Genomic DNA, 20,135 nt, shown 5'->3' with positions numbered 1-20,135 from the left:
CCCAGCACCCTGCTCTAGCCCAATCTCTTTCCCCTCCCCCAGAGTCAGACCTTGCCCACTCCAACCCAATACCTGGGTCTCACCAGAGTCATTGCTGCCGCCACACATGACTCCCCCCAGATTCTGGGGCACATGTGCAGAGCAGTGGTGAGCAGCCTGGGCCTGCAGCTCCAAGCAGGAGCCACATTTCACTGGGCAAAGGGCTCTCATGTGGCTCAAGAGCTGTAAGTTGGCCTCCCCTGACTTTAGAGGTTCCCTATAGTTCAGTGTTCAAATTGTAGATTTATACCACTCCTTTTTCTTAGCCCAACTACACATGAAAAGACTTAGTTGGTAGGTCTCTAAATCTTTCCTCACAAACCAATGTCTTTCATTGAACCATTATTCCACATAATTACAATCCTCACATGAATTATTCTAAGATGTATTTTACTGGATTATTTTCTGCCCATATTTCTAATTTATCTAGGTCTCCTGGTACAGGTTGAACCTCTCTTGTCCGGCACCATCGGGGCCTGACTGGTGCTGCATGAGAGAATTTGCTGGAACATGGGAGGTCAGTATATTATAGCTCATTACAAAAAATGTTGGGGTAAATTGCAGCTAAATAACATCATAGAACACTGAAAGCTGGGACTGGTGGCTATAAATAAACTTCATTGGATCACGGGAAACTTGGGCCATGACCGTAAGTGGTCATCCCCCTAACTAAAATCATGCTGGATTGTGGATGTTACTGGGTGAGAGAGTTCCAGATTGGAGAGGTTCAACGTGTATTATTTTTCTGTCCTCACTAAGGTTTGCAACTTCTCAAAATTTACCATCATTGCAAATGTTATTAATGTGCTGTTTACTCCCCCTTTGAATATGAAGTGATGAAGAAGAAACACTTTCTTTCGTTTATTTTAAACCTACCTATTAACTTCACTTTTTTACCCCTAGTTCTTGTGTTATGGAAAGGAGTAAATAACTCCTCTTTTTTACTTTCTCCACATCAGTCATGATTACATAGACCCCTATCACGTACCCCCACCCCACTTGTCTGTTCTAATACAGAGCTGTTCCATACCCTAACCATTTTTCTTGTCCTTTTCTGAACTTTTTCCAGCGCCAAAGTATCTATTTTGAAATGAAGTGGCCATATCGGCACAAAGTATTCAAGATGTGGATGTACCATAGATTTATATAGAAGCAATAAAATATTTTCTGACCTATTCCCTAGTTATCAATCCATAAAAGGACCTTCCTTCTTATCTCATGACAGCTTACTTTGCTAAAGTACCTGTGGGGAGGAACCTCGTCAAAGACTGAAAAATCTAAGTACACCATATCCACTGTATCCCCCTTATCCATATACTTGTTGACCCTCCTCAAAGAATTCTAGTAGACTATCGAAACATGATTTCCCTTTATAGAAACCAGGTTGACTCTTCCCCTACAAATTATATTCATCTGTGTGTCGGACACATCTGTTCTTTACCACAGTTTCAAAATTTGTCTAGTTCTGAAATTAGATTTGCTGACCTATAATTGCCATGATTGTCCCTAAAAAATGGTGTCACATTAGCTATTCTCAAGTCGTTGGTACAGACACTGATTTAAAGGATAGGTTACAAAACACAGTCAGTGGTTTTGGAATTTCACAGTTGCAATTATTATTTTTTTAATCTAGATTGAAACACTATCAAATGGTTTAATAAAATCTGAATCTACATTACAGCTACAGCCTTTACCTCACAGGATGCTGGAGGTCTGGAACTGTGCTGCCTTGGAAAACAGCAGGTTGCAGATGGTTTACATTTAATAGGACAAGATGTGAGCCATGATTCCTTGTGCAAGAAACAAGCAGGCCTATTTTGCCAGATTGCCTCAGGCTTGATGGCTTCATTCAAATGCCTGTAAGGCTGGACCTCAAACAGGGCCATAGTGAATGGTTTGGCTTTGATTTATCGTGATGGAATCCCTTCTCTGGAAATGCCCAACCATCTCAAAGCTTGTTTTTCTCACTCTCGGTTCCACTACCCCCCCCTTCCCCCTCCCATTGCTTAGCCTCACAGTTTTACTGTGACTTTTTGACAGTCGGTGTTTTTCTTCAAGCCCCAGCTGCTGGAAGCAGGAGAATCTTAACCGCAATAGTTATGGGGGGTCCTCCAGGCTCAGGGTAACCTGCAGGTTCAAAAGCTGGGTAGTGGAGGTGACTTTTAGGGCAGTTTGGGGGCTGGGCTGACTGCAGATTGGAAGCTAGGGGCTGAAAGCCAGGAAAAGGGATTTGCAACGCCTGGGATCAGGCACCGCTGTGGATCTCCCTTCGCACACAGGTCCTTGGGTCACACGCCTCTTCCCCAGGAGTAGCCTGAAGCTGGGGCGACCACCGCGGGAGTGCAATGAGGCCTCCCACGCTGCAGGGGGCAATAGCGTTGTCTCCGCCTGCAGAGAGCCGGCCCGGCAGACTCTCCTGCGCCGGGCCTTGCTCGCCGCCGCTGCCCTGGCATCGGGGGCGCGGAAGGGGGGGGAGGGAGCGCTGCGCGCGGCGTGACCATGGCCAGCGGGAAGGTTTAGTAAGTAGCCAGCCCCTCCCCCCGCACCTGCCCACGCGCGCAGGGCTCCCGCCAGCCGTTGTTTTCCGGCTCCACTCCCCAGGCGCGCGGCGGGGCTCGCGACAGTCACATTGTCCCTCCTCCACTTCCCGGTCAAAATCCGCCCCCGGGGGGCATGGAGCCTCCGTGGGCCGCAGGGTATCTGGGGCGGGGGTGGGGCTAGCGCAGCGTCCGGCCGGGCCTAGCCTTGTGGGACAGGGTGGGCTGCTGGCCGCGTAGCTCGGTGCGCCGTTTCTGCTCTTCTTCCCCCGCCTCTGCTCTGCTCGGCTCCGTGCCCGGGTCTCGTTTCTTTCCTCGCCTTGTTCCCCCCTCTCCCCAACGCGTCCTCCCTCCGCCTCTCAACCCCGTCTGCCGCCTAGTGCCACTCCCGGCCCCCGCTGCCCCGCCTACGCCTCGTACAGCCCGGCTCGTCTCTCTGCGCCCCCCCCCCCCCCCCCCAAGACCTCTCAGACCGTTTTGCCCCCTGCTTGGAACGGTGGCGAAGAGCTGAGTCGTGCCACTCCTTTAAAGCGGCGTTCCGGCCCTTTTCTGTGCCTTAGGAACATATCCCAGGGGGCTGACTGAGGGGAGCCAAGAACGTGATTTATTCTTTGTGCGCACTGCCTGCTTTAGAAACACGTGTCTGGCAAAGGAATAAGTCAGCTTAAAAAAACTGCGTTTCTGTGTCGGAGGTTTATGTTTTTGGCTGGGCGTAGGGTATGTGATTGCACTCAGGGAGGGAAACAAAACAAACACCCAAGGTTTTATAATAGCACTAGTGCTTTATGAGTAACGTTTTGCCCCCTGTAGCTACCCCCTGTACCAGCTGGGAAACCCTCATCTGAGGATTTTCCGACCTGACTTTTTCATGAAATTGGTGAGGCCTGGGGTGCCGCAGCCAGAAGACACTGTACAGTTCCATATCTCCATGAGGTAAGTGCAAGCAGAGACACAATAGATAAAGGTGTCCTCTGGTTTTCATGGCGTGTCTTCGTTCCCTGCCAGATCCACTGGCAGTGATCAAGTCAGCAAGGGTCCTATGATTCACACATACAGAATGGGGAGAGACTGTCTAGGAATGAGTACAGCAGAAAGGGATCTAGGGGTTATAGTGGACCACAAGCTAAATATGAGTCAACAGTGTGATGCTGTTGCAAAAAAAGCAAACATGGTTCTGGGATGCATTAACAGGTGTGTTGTGAACAAGACACGAGTAATCATCTGCTCTACTCTGCGCTGGTTAGGCCTCAGCTGGAGTATTGTGTCCAGTTCTGGGCACTGCAGTTCAAAAAAGATGTGGAGAAATTAGAGAGAGTCCAGAGAAGAGTGACAAGAATGATTAGAGGTCTAGAAAATGTGACCTATGAAAAAAGGTTGAAAGAACTGGGCTTGTTTAGTTTGGAAAAGAGAAGATTGAGGGGAGACATGATAGTGGTTTTCAGGTATCTAAAAGGGAGTCATAAGGAGGAAGGAGAAAACTTGTTCTTCTTGGCTTCTGAGGATAGAACAAGAGGCAACGGGCTTAAACTGCAACAAGGGAGATTTAGGTTGGACATTAGGAAAAAGTTCCTAACTGTCAGGGCGGTCAAACAGTGGAATAAGTTGCCAAGGGAGGTTGTGGAATCTCCATCGCTGGAGATATTTAAGAACAGGTTAGATAGATGTCTATCAGGGATGGTTTAGATAGTACTTGGTCCTGCCATTGGGGCAGGGGGCTGGACTCGATGGCCTCTCAAGGTCCCTTCCAGTCCTAGTGTTCTATGATTCTATGATGTGATAAATCAGGTTTTCTCCCCATTGACTGCAGTACCAGTGTCAACAGGAGTATATTCAGAGATTGATTTATTGCATCTTCAGTGACACAGTAAATAAACACACGGTGGATGAATCCTTGCGTGATCAATCCTTGGCATAGTGTAGATGTACCCTAAATAATGAGGAAAAACTCTGTCTCTGGAATCATTGTCTGACTATGCTTGAGGTCAGATTGTGGTGTGTGTGTTACAGTAAACTTCTAAATTGTGATTCAGATTCATTAAATCTCCCATTTTGCAAAACTTCATGCTTGCTGTTTGAGCAGATATGACTGTTGCCTGGATGCTGTGTACAGTGCAGTGTGAATTAAGAATGTTGCACAAGTATGCTCTTTGAATTAGAAGTAATACCTAAAATTTAATTTTAATCTTTCATTGTGGAGCATCCAAAAGGTATTTGGCAACCAAAATATATATTGTTTATGGGAATTGCTTCACCAAAAATGCAACCGACTTTATAGGAGCACTATCTTGAAGTTTCAGACCAAATGTGTAGAATACTGTATCTAACTGGAACTCGAGAGTCTCAGAATGGTGGTAGCTGCATTATGGTCACAATCACCTTGACTGATTAGCCTAATTTACAATGTATAGTAATTTTTTTCCCAGTAAGTTTCTTATGTATACCTGCCTTTTTATTTCCTCTTCATTCCATCTGAAGAAGTGGGTTTTACCCACGGAAGCTTATGTCCTAATAAATCTGCTGGTTTCTAATGTACTACAGAGCTCCTCATTGTTGAAACTTAAGAGGAATTATAAGTAGGACCCTTAACCAAACAGTCCTGCACTTATTTAAAGGTCATAACATGTTTAATTATCACAAGTGCTCAGGAGGTTAGTTTTACATATCACCCAAAATATGCCACTTCCAACAGTGACAGAGATAGCTGTGCTTGTCTGTATTCTGTCAAAACAAAAAAGCAGTCATGGTGCTTTGAAGAGTAACAAAATAATTTATTCGGTGGTGAGCTTTTGTGGGACAGACCCACTTCTTCAGATCATAGCCTAATCAGAACAGACTCAATAAATAAAGCACAGAGGTCCAAAAATTGTTATCAAGGTTGACAAATCAGAAAAATTGTTACCAAAGTTGGCAAATCAGAAGAGCAGAGAGATTTGGAGGGAGTTTTGGGGTGGGGAAATTAAGAGTGAGGTCAAACATCAAAGTATGTAAAAGAGCCCTTATAACAGGTTAAGTAATTGCTGTCCCTGTTCAAACCACGTGTCAATGTGTCAAATTTTAATATGAACGTTAGTTCTGAGCATTCTCTCTGTAGGTGGTTGTTAACGTCTCTTTTCAGTAGAACACAAACTCTGAGGTCTTTAACGGAATGGCCCACTCCATTAATGTGCCGGCTGACTGGCTTATATGTTTGGAGAGTTTTGATGCCTGTTCTATGTGCATTCATTCTTTGTCGAAGAGTGTTTGCAGTTTGTCCAATGTACGTTGTGCGAGTAGTGGCTGGTGCCAGGCAGCGAAGAAAAAAACCCAAGTGCTCAGCTAGCAGATGTAGAGACAGAACCATGAACTCCATGCTAGGGTTATTTGTAATGGGTAGATGCGCTCACAGCACTAATAGCAAAGAAAAATGTTTCTCAGCCTCTCATACAAACATGACCTCACAGCCACAGGCTTCCTGGTCCTGAATGGAAATTCATGGTCTTCCTGTTATCTAATTCCTGCGCACCTGGAGAACAGTGGCCAGAACGGGACATTGTGGGGTACATATGAGACACCTCTGGCGGCTAATAAATTCGATTTTAAGAGGTGGTGCTTCCACACTGGTCTTTATTCAAACTTTTAAATTCGAACTTGATGCTACACCCAGGCGCTTCCGACGATGATATGATATCAATATTAGTTCTCCCTAAATTGATCTAATGGTATTTACACTGATGGCAGTTGCGTTATACTAGCGAGTTAACTGCCTTAAATTTGAATTATTCTCGTAGTATAGGTGTAGCCTTAATGAATACTGCAAGTCTGCAAATTTTTAGAAGATCCGATAGAGATTAGAGATGTTTACAAAGCAAACAAAAAAAAAAGTCCATGGGCATAAACAGAGTGAGCCAGTCTTCCCTGTTTGAATACAAATGTTGTTTGAGTTTTTGAGTATTAAGTGGTTAAAATAGCCATTATTGCTGCAACTTATATTTGCTAATAGCACTATTGCAAACTGTGGCATTTGCATATTTGTGTCAGGAAGACTGTGTTGGCCAAATGAACTTGTTGATAGATTTGCCTTGAAGCATTGTTGAGACTATAAATATTGTTTTCTGTTTTGAATTTAGTTTGAATATTTACCCTTTTCCTCCCTCCTCTCCAACATATTTTCTCCTTGCACAGGATGACAAGATTGGATGTTAAGAATTACCTTGAAAAAATATACAATGTGCCAGTGGCTGCCGTGAGGACCAGAATACAGTATGGTGGGTGCAGACATTAAACTTCTTTTTAGGATGTTTATAAAGTATTTTTCAACAAAGCTCCTCATCAACTTACAACTGTATTTTTTATTTCCCAAATACTGATTTTTCTGTAAGGCATTTTGAGAGAGTGGAGTGGTGAAATTTCTACTCCTTCAGCTACCCCATGGATCCCATTACTGTAGTATAATGATCATCCTCTCCAAGGTTGGAGATCAGCTTTATCTTTGTAGTCATCCAGTCTTGCTTTCCTAAACTTCTTTATCTGTGAACTTCAGTGGGTCACAGAAGAGATTGTCTCGGGAAAGTGGAATGTAGTTTTCATATTTGTTCAATTCAGGAACTTTTCTTTGTCCCTGAGCTAGAGGACCCCCTTTCCATGATTTGAGGTATAATCAGAATTTCTTGTTGTTCAGTCCTTTTTTTCTCTCCTTGTATTTCACATCACCTAATCATCACATTTTTTTGGCAAAATCAGCAGCCTCTGTTTGGTGAAGACTCAAAACAAATAGCAGGAGGGATTCTGTAAGTACACAGAAGTTCGTTGGCAGAAATCTGTTAGATTTCTAAGGGTAAGTTAGAACTGGTATAACAGGAATCTTCAAGTAAAAGTGAGATGTGATTACAGCTGTATGATAGGGAAAGCTTGCACAGCACCTGTGTACAGTGTTCATGCCTGTGGTTGGTACAGTTGGTTCCTCATTTTCTGAGCATAAAATCCATCCCCTCTGAAGTTATACACCTGCCAGCCCAACTTTCATTCTTATTAAAATTAAAGTTAAACAAACAAATTCATTAAATAAAATACTAACAAATAGATAAGACCAAAAGTAGTTGAGTTTACGCAACAACAAGACATTATAATTGTCACAGTTATTGTGCTGCCCTGGCCACTGCAGCCCCAAACTCCTCATAGTCTGCTCCAGTGAATGCCTGGGTCTGAGCTGGTGCCAAACAGCCCTTGCATTAGGGTGCATAAAGGTGCCATAAAGCCACCTTTGTGTCTGATACTCCCCTCCCTCAAGTTGTGCACTCATTGATGGAATGCATTGGAAGAATAATGCAGAGGCAGGGCAGGATTTTTAAATGATCATCAGTTTTTATAATTTAGTATCTGACATAACTTGTTCTGACTGACAACTAAAATTGTGTTAGTTGCTGGATGTTTTTCTTAGTCTGCAACCCACATCTTTGGATAGGTGAAGGCTATCATTAGAAAGGACATTTAAAAAAAAAGGTAAAAAATCCCCAAGGTTATAGGAGAAATCTGAGAAAGGAGGGAAGTTAAAAATTCCTAGAGAAAACACGAAGGAATATTGCTAAAATTCCTTAAAATAGATATAGGTATTTATGGGCAGTTCAACACTTAAGGAGAAAGTTGACATAAAATATGCAACGGCAGCTAGGTGAATAGCACAGCTGGAGTCATTGTACCTTAAGCTATGTTTCTGCAGCCTTCCTACAGAGGGAGGTCTGCAGGAGAAGCTCTCCCATTGACTTCACTTACTCTCATGACAACCAGGGTTGACTGGAGTGCAATGAGCAGTTGATTTAGCATGTCCCTAGTAGACCCACTAAATTGACTCCTGGGAGATTGTTCTCTGGAGTGTTGATCTCACTTACATTTAGACAACCCCTCCATGTGTACAGGGAGAAAAATAGAAAGTAAGTAAAGCAAATGTAGTAAATTATCAATTTTTTATTTTATAAACAACTTTACACTAATTTTATGCACTTTTATTCCAAGCAGATTTTAAAAATATTCAGATCCAACCTGGCAAACTCTCCATCTTACCTCACTGTAAATCTTAGCCTTTGTCTATACTTACTTTTACTATTGGTCTACTTCACCTATGCGAATTGTGTTGCTGAAATTGATATACCTATTATAGTGTCTTCCATGCAGTAAGGTCAATGGGGCTGCTCTCCTGTTCTTCTACTCTTCTCGTTTTGCTGGCAAACTAGTGTTGATGGGAGTGTGTTCAGAGATTGATTTGTTGCATCTTCAGTGACATGTTAAATTAATCCCTGCCTGGTTGATCTCTGGCATAGTGTAGACATACCCTTAGCGCAGCTGGTGAAGATAGGGGTGTATGCGTGTGTGTGCATGCATGCACGCATTTGCGCAAGCTGGGAGGAGATGAAAGAGGAATAAGGAGTGGGAAAATGTTGTTAAGTGGGGAGTTATAGTGAAGCACAGTTACCATGTTTTAGAAAATTGCTAAACTTTTTGAATTTTGTAATTTCTTCAAAAGCAGAAACAAGATGTATGTATGCACTAGCTCTACAGAGTGCATAATTTAGGTGGGGAACTCCATGGAGGAGGGCCCTGTTCCTGAAGCTGTTTAATAAATGAGTATTTTCTTCTTTAGGAGTACTGGTTCCCAAAAGTTCTTGAAAGAGAAAGGATGACCTACCGGTTAGGGCACTAGCTTAGGATTTGGGAGATCTGGGTTCAATATCCTGCCCCTCAGTAGGCATCTGTGTGACCTTCAGCAAATGCACCTTGGTTCCCAGTTTGTAAAACTGGGATAATAAATATGTTTTAGTCATTGTGAGGTGCCTAGAGTCTATGACAATAATATAAATAGTATCCAAGATAGAATTCTTCTGTAAAAAAGAATCAAAACTTAAATCGGACTTTTCAGATGGCGGCGCCTGTGACTGGGAAAGTAAAAGTGAATTTCTCTTACCTCGTATAGGTGCAAACAACAAAAGGAACTACAAGAGGCAGAAAGTGAAGATCCCAGATTACAAGGTTGCATATGTGCAGCTGGTGAGTAAACATGTACGTGTGTTTGAAGTGAGGGTTTTGCCTGTTAATCAGCATAGTTAGAAATAATGACCAGTTACTTGTCCATGGTACTGTATATTTTTGCAGCTTCAGCTTTCCATGAATGGTGTTGTATTTTGACACCTCCTTAGTCCTTGTAGTGAGGTTGTCTGAATGAAAATAATGTAGTTTAAAAGAATCCAAACAGAAAATTAGTTTTTAAAACCCTCTTTGTTTGAGACCTGAATGTAAGGTTTAGTCTAGTAGCATTGAGTGTCAGTCTGAGGTTCATCATTTATGTGGTTGATTGCTGAAATGTCTACTAAGTTAAAGGATAGGGTATTTTAGTAAAGTTCTTTAGATATTGGGATGCTTGAAAGAGTTTAAGGCACTGCCCTTCAAGATGCTCTTTCAGTCATGTCTAACAAGTAATTTTTTGTTGTTAAACTGGGCTCTAAAATAGTATCAGAGAGGTAGCCATGTTAGTCAGTAGCTTCAAAAAAAATGTCCCATACCACCTTAAAGATTATCAGTTTTATTTATTGGGTAATGAGCTTTCATGAGTAAGACCCACTTCATCATATTGATCTGGTGCTTGGATTAATCAGGACTGCTTGTGGGTTTTTTTAAATTCTGAAATATTGGTGTACCGGGGAGATGAAGCCCAATATTTTGTACTACTGTAGTAGTATTTTTGTTGTTTTTTTAATAGCCCAAGCATGTTGTAATCTGATCTCACATTGGAATGAACTCTCTGATCTAAATCTTACACTCACAAAAGCTACCTGAAAATAACATTATTAACATTGCAAAATCAAGCTCTGGAAACTTTGGAAATGTCAGAATTAGTATTGCCTGTGCAACCTTAATCCTACTGTCTTGTGTGTCTGTTCTACTCTCTTGTGCCTCTGGAGAGGAGGGATAACTCAGGGGTTTGAGCATTGGCCTGCTAAACCCAGGGTGGGGTGTTGAGTCCTTGAGGGGCCATTTAGTGCTCTGGGGCAAATAGGTTTTTTTTGTTTTGTTTTGTTTTTTTTTTAAATCTATCAGAGATGGTAATAAGTCCTGCTGTGAGGGCAGGGGACTGGACTCAATGACCTCTGAAGGTTCCTTACAGTTCTGTGAGATAGGTATATCTCCATATTTTGTGCATTGAATGAAGCAAGTGTTCTGTGGAAAAAATAGCATATGATCACATAATGGAAGACTGATTGTAGTATTTGTGCACAGAGAATTGAATTGGTTGCATAATCAACCATATATCTGGCATTTCCCAATGTTTCATTGCTTGGTTTTGCTACCTTAAATGTTCCTTTAATTCTTTTTATATGTAATTTAGACATTTTCTTAAAAAGATAAAAGTAAATTCTGCTGTGTGCAGATGTGTATTAGCCTTCCTGGGGAGTGTGTAAAGTTGATCCTTGCTACTTACATGAAGAGAAAAACTCAGAGGTTTTTATTTTCACTAGGTTTTTACAATATACGATAGCTATATGCCAAAATAACACAATGTTCAGTGAAGACATAGTCTGAGATTCAGGGAAGGTTTATCCTGAGAGAGGGTAGAGAGCATTATTACATTTTCTATGTTTCTCACTGTGAGGAAGCCTCTCTAAGGTACTTAATACTCAAAAGGACCTTTGGTGGCAGAGGAGATTCAGGGGTGCATGGTATCCATGTATTCAGGGCGAGGCTCCCCTTTCTGTTCAGTGCAGTTCCCAAATAGAGATATTGCAGCCATTTTCCATTGTCACATTTGCCTTCAGGCAGCATCATCCAGATTATAAACAGGCATAGATCTGGAATCAGAAACAAAATTCTCCAGTGTTGTGGAATAAATTGCAGAACTGTATTGTATATGCTTATCTCAGGTCAAGCATTTGTACCTGGAACAATCACAGCACATCTGTTAAAGAGCAAGCATTTAACAATGCCATACTTTATCACTCCATAATAGGAGATAACTTTAATACTTTGGGAGCAGGAATGGTTTATTTATTCTTGATTTCTATAGTGCTTAGCATAGTGGAGTCCTGATGCATGATTAGTGCTGCTGGACTAGAGGTGGACAAACTTTTTGTCCTGAGTGCTGCATTGGATATTGAAATTGTGTGGTGGGCCTGATAGGGAAAGTTGGGGGAGGTTGTGCCTCCCTAAGCAGCCATAGGTGGCCTGTCCCTCATCCCCATTCAATCCCATGTAATGCCTCTATCCCTGCTCCTGGACTGTGTCACTTGGGGCACCAGAGCTGTTGGTGTTGCAGCTGACCAGGTGACCAGAGCTGCAGCTATTCCACCTGAAGTATCAAGGCTGGTGGTGTGCAACTGTGTCACCTAGATACTGGGAGGAGCTGAGGCTTTTGGGGAGAGGGAGCAGAAGGGGAAGGAATGGGGCTATTTTTCCTTTCTTGCTGTACTATCCTGGAGTTGGACTGGTTCCTCCTGACAAGGCTCTCCAGACCTTGCTGCCTATTAGAGCCTGAACCGAAACATCCAACATGCCAAATGTAGCTCATTGGCCATATTTTGCCCCTCTCTGTCCTAAATGCTATGGTACACTAAACTCTTTCAAATCTGGCAGTCCCAGGACCAGGAGGTTGCTGGATATTCAAATATTCTGGATAACAAAGAAGTATACCTAGCAATGCATAATACTAAAGAAAAACATGATTAAATACTAAGAAACAAAAATGTATCCAAAGTACTTTATTTACCAACAGCAGTAGTATTGTACACTGTAAACTTATACTGTATTTGCTGTATTTATTTATATTTCCTTTCACTATGCTGTACTTATAGAAAACATAACTGAAATTCACTGATGGTTAAAATGCTGGTTATATGAGATTTCTGGATAACAGAATGTCTGATATGAAAGAGTTTACTGTAATACAAGTAAAGTAATAACATGAGGCCCTGCAAAGTAATGCAGTAACCCTGGAGAGAAGATATCTTGTGTGCTATGCTTTCTCTCACCTCTAGGTTTCCAGTCTCTTCCTACCCTCTCCTATCTCTTCCAACCCAGTGTTTGTGTGTGCCCTACTCCTGGGCCACAAGATTCTTTACATGTGTTCCCTATGTATTTTTGCCTGTTGTGGTTTTTTTTTTCTTTTTTTTAAATTACCAGTTCTGGTCCATCCCTCACTTTGTTGCTGTCAGTCCTGTGGTAGTGTTGATTTACAGCAGTAGACTAGAGTTCATGCCCCTACTGTAAATTCTGAAACTTTGTTTTGCCTTTATTAGGCCCCATGGTTAAAATAAAACTCTGTTCATATAGCGTAGAAAAATGTCTGCTAAGCACCTAAGAATCCCTTTTTGATGAGAATCATGCTGCATCTGTAATAACTCCAACTAAGGTCAAGCTAGTCAGTGTTTTTTGCTTTCCTATCATTTTTACCAGCTGTGTCTTCTCTGGTCGAATTTCCAGTTAAAATGGTGTAAGTTGAAATGTTTTATGTTGGCCTTTTTGATCAACCACTAGATGGAAGTATTACTCTTCCCAGTGTGATTTCTTTTGCGAGAAATCAGGTTCATTTTAAACAGTCTAGTCATGCTTGTCTATTTTGGAGAACATCAGTTTACTCAGCATTTGCTCATGTAAATGTACTGAAAGTGTTTTGAAGATGAGCAGGATGTTGTTAAGAATCGTATTCAATATATCTGTCAGTCTCTCTCAAATTGTATTTCTTGGCCATTTGGAATAGTTTTCTTTTTCCTTGGGCTCTGTCTTGACAAACAAGTTGTCAGTTCAGATATCACTATTCTCTCTTTAAAAGTGACCTCAAATCATAAAGCTGTGGTCAAAAATGTCTCGAGTCACTCTAGATCAGTGGTGAGTAACCTCTGGCCTGAGTGCCCATTGCAGACCCTTCGGGTTTTTTGTGCAACTCGCGAGACATTTTGTTTACCATAGCTCGTGCACAGATTTCACTGGTTCATTTGTTTTATATACTGTTATTACTAAAGAGACATACAGGTGGGCTGCAGGCTTGGGACTTACACCGCTCCCACAACCACATCAGGGAGCCCGCCCTGGCTTTCCAGCCTTGTGTGCACGTCCCCACCCTTATGTTACAACAGCATGTCTGTTCTTATGCTCCAGTAGACTGATTTAAGGTATTCAGAGATAAGCAAATGTATTTTATCATCATGCATGGTTGGCTGTTGGTCCACAAAAAGGTTATCATTGAGTGGGATGGGCTGTGTGCCAATAAGTTTTGAGAACCACTGCTCTAGATCCTTGTTACTTTTCTTACCGCCTTCTGTTATAGATTCTTTGTCCTTAGTATGGATTTCTTCTGCTTTTTAAGCTGTTGTGTTTTTCATTAAAAAATATTATTTATCTTTGCAAAGAAGCTATTATGAATGTCATTAATTTTTCTCTGTGCTTTGATGAAAAATGAACTGGCAAATGCTAGCTCTGATGGACATATCCTCAGCAAGAGACTTTATGGCCATGTCAACAACAGAGAAACTTAATATATATATTCTTGCCAGTACTATCACTAGTTCAGCCAAGCAGGTGGAGCAGAAGTGAAGACAAAGTGCTGGAATCCACCTCTGTGTTTACCATCATTGTAACTAAATCTGCTTAACAGCAAATCTAATGGAAATGGTGGTGAAAATAAGAGCAGTCTTGTCTAAATTGGGCTAGTACCCGTTCAGCTGTACAAGGGATGATGCCAGTGGGGAATTTTTTTCAAATATTTCTTCAGATGCTTTGGCTACAGTGACTTATGAGCATGTATTAAGCAGTTCAATTGTCACTTTAAAAATGCTTCTATTCAAAGTTGACAGCAGTTTTTAGGGTTTTTCACTATATCAAAGTAATACCGGAAAAAGTAAGATTTCCCATATGATGCTATGTTCAGAAAGGATTTTAAAGTAAAGTCTCCTATGCTGTTTGGTTGAACTCTTTATTTTAACACCAGATATTATTATAAGACACAAGGAGAGTCACTGAAATATATTAGGTTATAAAAGTTAGCTGCCTTCGCTGCTGGTCCAAGTCCTATACTGTAGGAATCCAGTGTATTTTAAATGATGACATCATAAACATCACTCTGTCCTATTTCTGAAGGACAGTAGTAAGTATCTTAATTATGCAAATAATCAAAGGAGCTTTCAGCTCTTTGCAAACGCAACATTTGTTGCATCATTCCTACAGAACAGTTTCTGTGCTGCCCTTCCATTCCAAACTTTGTGAAATAAATGGAAGGTCAGAGCACATTACAACTAGCTTGTGCTGGACAAGGCTGTTAGCTAGATATTTCTAATATGATGCTCAGAGTGAAAAGGTTAATAGTGTTAACACTTAACTTTAAAGGCCTAATTATGATCACTTAACCCGTTAGCTGACTGGAGGCAGTTTGTGCCTCTTGGCATGATGATTTCTGACAACCTTTATTTCCATCCTGAAAATTACTTTTTTAACTAGAAGAGATTTATATTAAAAATAGACTTAGCATTTTTATCTGTAAAGGTTGTGACATTTCCTGAATTAATCCTCACAATAGCCATTATGTAAAAGAATTTTATACTAGGGTAAATTGAAACAGAAGGATTAGGTTTGGGGGGTTAACTGCTTCCTTGTTAAATGTAAAAAGTGGACCATGCACCTCTCTTGCATATACATTTGTAATTTCTAGAAAACGAATAACAGCTGTAAGAAGACCCTGAATCCTTGCAATATGTAGATTTTTAGCACACATGGGGTGTGTCTACACTAGGAACTAAATTCAAAGTTAGGCACTACTTTGAAGTTGCCAGCACAGAGTCTACACACATTTTCCCTTACTTCAAAGTTAACTTTGAAGTAGGGAGCCCAACTTGGAAGTCCTCACTCCATTCCCGAGAATGGAGTAGTGCCCTGTTTCGAAATTTAACTTTGAAGTAGAGTGTGTGACTTCAACTTCGAATTTGCACTTGGACGTAAGCAACGTCAAAGTTATTTTTGTAGTGTAGACACAGCCGTAAGGTTCACTATCCCAGAAATAAAACATATTTCTAAAGCCCCCCTTATTCAGTGATCTGAACGGACTTTTTAAACATTGAACTTTGCAGCACGTTTGTGAGTTGGGCATTATCTTCAGAATACAAAAGGAGTGGCTAGGGTGGCTACCTGGCTTAGAGAAGGTCATACAGCAAACCTGTGTGAGCACTAGGATTGGAATGTCAGAAACATACCTTTCAGTTTCATGTTGAAAGAGCCAACATTAATTCCATCACATGAGAACTTAGTGGTGAAATTGTGACCCTACTGAAGTAAACGGTCATTTAGTTTTTTACTTTAGATGGGTCAGGAGTTCCCCTAGAAATCTATTTATTATATGGCTATCAGTTGTTTACTGTATTACTTTAAAATGGTAAACATGTAAATTTTATTTACAAATAATAAAGCCTAATGCTTTAGATATACTATATTTAAATATATCTGAATGTACATTCTGCTGCTTAAAAAGAACTGGTGCCTCCCGATACATTTTAAGTTTTGAAAAAGCCTAGATACATGCTTTTGAAAACTAACTACGAAGCATGCACAATAGCTATTTTTCATGCAGCTTTCATCACTCAAGTGTCTTACAGTGCAGTATTACTGCTTAGTATTGTTATTTAGGATTTATAAACCTTCAGTTCTCAGAGTGTAATGTCTTGGCTGTTAGAAATCGTTTCTGGCTGCCAGCCGAAGTCAGAATTTCTTTACAAAACAAGAGCTGGAAAGAGCCAAGTTGTCTACACTGATATTTATTTATTAAAAAGCTTCAGAAACAGATTGATTTAATCTGCTCGATATTTGACTTTCACCAGCCTTGAAATGGGAACTCTGAGCATTTTGATAAATGAATGAAAGATTTGTTTGGTTCCACTGCAACCTGCATGTATAATTCTGTCTTTTTTCTTTTTTCAGTGCTTAGTGAATCATAGTGGATGTCAGGAGGTACACTGCAGGGACTATTTTTCTTCCAATAATGGAAGCATACAGTAAACCCCCAAGATGTGCGCAACCAAGTTGTGACTGCTTTCCCTGACAGGAGCAAGGAAACCACTCCTTTCAGGACAGCAGCTGAGAGTCAGGCTAACATCTCTGACAGGAGTGGGAAAACAGCTCCTGTCAGGGGCAGCAGCTGCTCCTGTCAGTGAGGGCAGCCAGAGTCAGACTCTCAGCTGGTGCCCCTGACAGGAGAGGGGAAAGTGAGGAGGGCACCAGCTCTGGTGAGTTTCCCAGCTCTGCAAGCAGAGGAGAGCCTGGAGCCAGGCTGCCACCTGGTCCCTGGCTCCTCTTCACTTGCTGGAGCCAGGAAACTGACCAGGGCTGGTGCCCTCATCAATTTCCTGGCTCTCCTGAGTTGTGTGGGAAATTTGACTTACACAGGATTAGTGATAATGCAACCCCCGAATAGGTCAGTGATCTGCTGTATTGTAAGTGGAAATGTACCAAAAGGGCTGTGCTGCATCAGGAGATCACTTCATTCTACCTTGTTACTGTCAAAACAAAAAAGCAGTCATGTAGCACTTTAAAGACTAACAAAATAATTTATCACCCACTACTTCAGGTCTGTCCCACAAAAGCTCATCACCTAATAAATTATTTTGTTAGTCTTTACAGTGCTACATGACTGCTTTTTTGTTTTGATAGAAAACAGACCGACACGGCTAGCTCTCTCAATACCTTGTTACTTGTAAAACTTGTGCTTGCATCCTGTCTGAATGTTGGCTTGAATTGTTTTCAGATCAATTCAGCTGAAATAGTTTAATCCCCAGTGTGGGTGAGGCTTTAGGACTGATGTGGTCTGTGCTACAGGTAGCTCTGTGTTGGGGGAATTTCTCATCCCTTGGTTTTGTTAAAGCATATTAATTCTATGCAGAGTACATAGGATCTTAACCCCATGCCTGAAGTCAGCTAAAGTGTCAGACAGCCTCTAGCTGAAAGGGTGCTCACAGCTGTCCAATCTGTGTATTTTTTAGGGCAGGGGTGATCAAACTTTTTACTTCAGGTCCCACTTTTCATTCCTGCAATTAGCAGGGCCCCCATCAACCTGTTTAACGTAATCCAAAGCAACAGAAATTTTGGTTATGTTCTTGTTTAAAAAAACAAAAAAACCCACCTTTTAGCTTGTATAAGAAAATAAGGACTTAGAATCCAAATCCCGTATTAATCGGTGTATAAATTGAATACACATACATAAAAACAGTAACATATTTCAACATTTTTAATGAGATGGATGAGCCTGAAACCCAGCAGCTGATGGTGAAATTTCATGCTGCGCCCTCCTATGGGCTTTGCCCCCAACTTTGTGCACCCCTGTTCTAGGGAATGATATAGCTATTTTTGTAGTACTTTAAAGAAGGAACTTATAGCAAGGGAGTTTCAGTATTTCATGGTTTCAGCACAGTTTTACTGATAAGACCCAGCTCTGCACTATGAATTGGAACTGAGCTTTAACTGTTCTAGAACAGCTTTGCTGTACCCAATCCCTCCATTTGTTTTGTGGTGTAGATAGTGTTTTAGAAATCCCAGGATGCAGGTACTAAGAAACAACGTGGGAACCATACTATACTAGGTGAACTTGTAGGCTCAAGCGTGGATGAGGTCAACTGAGGCAAGTTGCAGTTTCCTAGTCTATATTTGGGATGGAGATGGTCTCTCATCTGTAAATTGCCGTGTAGTAAATAAGGCTGAATTTAAAAAAAATCAAAGGATCCCTGTGCCAAGTGACATGGTTAGCGTTCTCCTCAGACCCAGTTACGTCACATTTTTCAGTTCTAAAATGAAGTGTAGATGGAAATGCAACAGTGCTCTGGAAGTAGAGTTGAGCCTTGTTCTTATGTCAGCCTTTTTATGGAATGAGATTAAGGCCACATGTGAATCTCTGATGTGGTTCAGTTTTAATGTGGCTGGGTCTTCAACCATTTTTCACATCTGCACTCTTAATGTCCAAAACCAATTTCAGTTTATAGAGTAACAATAAATTCATATTAAAACCCTGAGAAATGTACATGCGTTTGTTAAATAGTGTAAAACAGCCTTAGAGTTATTTTTATAACAGCTCTCTATCATATTATTGTGTATGTTTAATTATGCAGTGTTTCATACTTAAGCGAATGGACAGGGATTGTTGACTTAAAGAGGTTGTGATTGGTACAAACAATACTCAGAAATAGAAATAATGTCAATAGGATAGAACGTTGTCACAGAATAATGGTTTCCTGCTGTTAGATAAAAGCTAGAGGCCAAGTGATGTTTATTTTCCATCCAGGCAGGAAATATTGCTCTTATGACGGTGATATATTACAACAGCTAGTCTGTTCGGCAGAATGATTGATGTAGGTTTAATCACTTTATCTCATGAACATTGATACATTACAGTTTTTTTTTCCACTGAACTGTTTTACATTCTATTCTTTGTTCCAACTCGTGAGAGACCCCTGCCATCCACTCTCCTGTATTCCTCTCTGGTCTCTGATAGTGAATATAGCTGAAACTGAACTGTAGCACTTCTCACCATGACAGCTAGACATATTAAGTATAACATTTATATTATAAATTAACCAGCCATAACCACAGACCATTACCTAAGTGTAAAAAAAAAAATAAAAAGGTCTTTATTTGGTTCAATGATGTTAGGACTGTGGCAGAACTGCTCCCAACCAGTGACCTTTTTCTTATCTTAAGAGCTAATACAAACACCTCTTAGTTGATATACTGTGGCATAATAGGAGAGGAATCTCGGAGAGTCAGCCATGCTTTAAAAGTAGTTGCCAACACCTGGATTTACATATAGAAGTGATTAGGAAACCAGTAGAAAGTATGAGCCCTTGGTATGAGTATATATAGGACCCTGTCCTGCCTGGGAGATGGAAATTAGCATTCTCCACCAGCTGAAGCTTCTGAGCAGTCTTCAGATATATCTATAAGTATGTACATCACTGCTACTTCAAACAGAAGCTGAAAGGTGTATCTGATCATTTGTTCTCTTTCTTTAGGGTAAGGGACAAACCTTTGAGTTCCCAAACCTCTTTCCAGAGAAAGAAGAAGCCTCAGAAGCTGGCTCGATTGAAGACCACTACAAGCAATATATGGAGAGTGAGAGACAGAGGCAAACAGATGACCCCAGACAAGGAGGAGTCCCCAGCTGGTTTAGATTTTGATGGAAGAAGGCAGCTGCCTTTCTTTAGGCCTCTTTGAAGGATTCTAATTAGCAAGAACCTGCATCTTTATTTCCTTACGATATAGGGTTTATTTTTAAGCAGCTTCTCTGTGCATAACTACAACAAAATGGCACAAAAGAGAAATAAAAGTAGAATGACAGCATTTCAGATCTTTCTTTCAAAGGCTCCAGACCTTTTAAATACAAACTCCCTGGCTGTTCTCTTTGGCTAGGTGAATGTGCCTACCCTCGTCCACTTAGAGCCCTGCAACTCGACCTGAACCAACAGAGCCAAGTTACAAGTGTCAGGTTTAGTCAGGTTGTCTCTGATGACTTTTTCCTGCCTGTGAGGTTGGTGTGGTGGTGGCTGTATGCCCCACTTCTGGTCACTGTTGCCA

The 20,135-nt window shown here is 41.2% G+C and overlaps 1 protein-coding gene across 2 annotated transcripts; it reads left to right on the top strand.

Moving 5' to 3' along the window:
• Positions 1 to 2,449: 2,449 nt before the first annotated feature.
• MRPL23 (mitochondrial ribosomal protein L23) lies at positions 2,450 to 19,901 on the top strand. Of its 2 annotated transcripts, none has more exons than XM_074997816.1 (5): positions 2,450 to 2,558; positions 3,387 to 3,509; positions 6,738 to 6,820; positions 9,520 to 9,593; positions 19,574 to 19,901. In XM_074997816.1, the coding sequence occupies exons 1-5, from the start codon at positions 2,539 to 2,541 to the stop codon at positions 19,736 to 19,738; spliced, it is 465 nt and encodes a 154-aa protein (XP_074853917.1). In that variant the 5' UTR covers positions 2,450 to 2,538; the 3' UTR covers positions 19,739 to 19,901. The 2 variants fall into 2 exon arrangements, with proteins under 2 accessions (XP_074853917.1, XP_074853916.1); XM_074997815.1 differs by lacking the exon at positions 2,450 to 2,558 and adding an exon at positions 2,698 to 2,735.
• The last annotated feature ends 234 nt before the right edge of the window (positions 19,902 to 20,135 follow it).

The sequence above is a fragment of the Carettochelys insculpta genome, chromosome 6 (assembly GCF_033958435.1).
Source record: "Carettochelys insculpta isolate YL-2023 chromosome 6, ASM3395843v1, whole genome shotgun sequence".
Lineage (NCBI taxonomy): Eukaryota > Metazoa > Chordata > Testudines > Carettochelyidae > Carettochelys > Carettochelys insculpta.
Note: the sequence above shows the minus strand (reverse complement) of the source record. Positions and strands in the feature narration are given on the sequence as shown.

Coding starts and splice junctions, on each gene's coding strand:
- MRPL23 (XM_074997815.1), top strand. CDS start 2,713: ATGGAGCCTCCGTGGGCCGCAGG. Junction 2,736..3,386: donor GAGCCTCCGTGGGCCGCAGG/GTATCTGGGGCG, acceptor TGCCCCCTGTAG/CTACCCCCTGTACCAGCTGG. Junction 9,594..19,573: donor AGGTTGCATATGTGCAGCTG/GTGAGTAAACAT, acceptor CTCTTTCTTTAG/GGTAAGGGACAAACCTTTGA.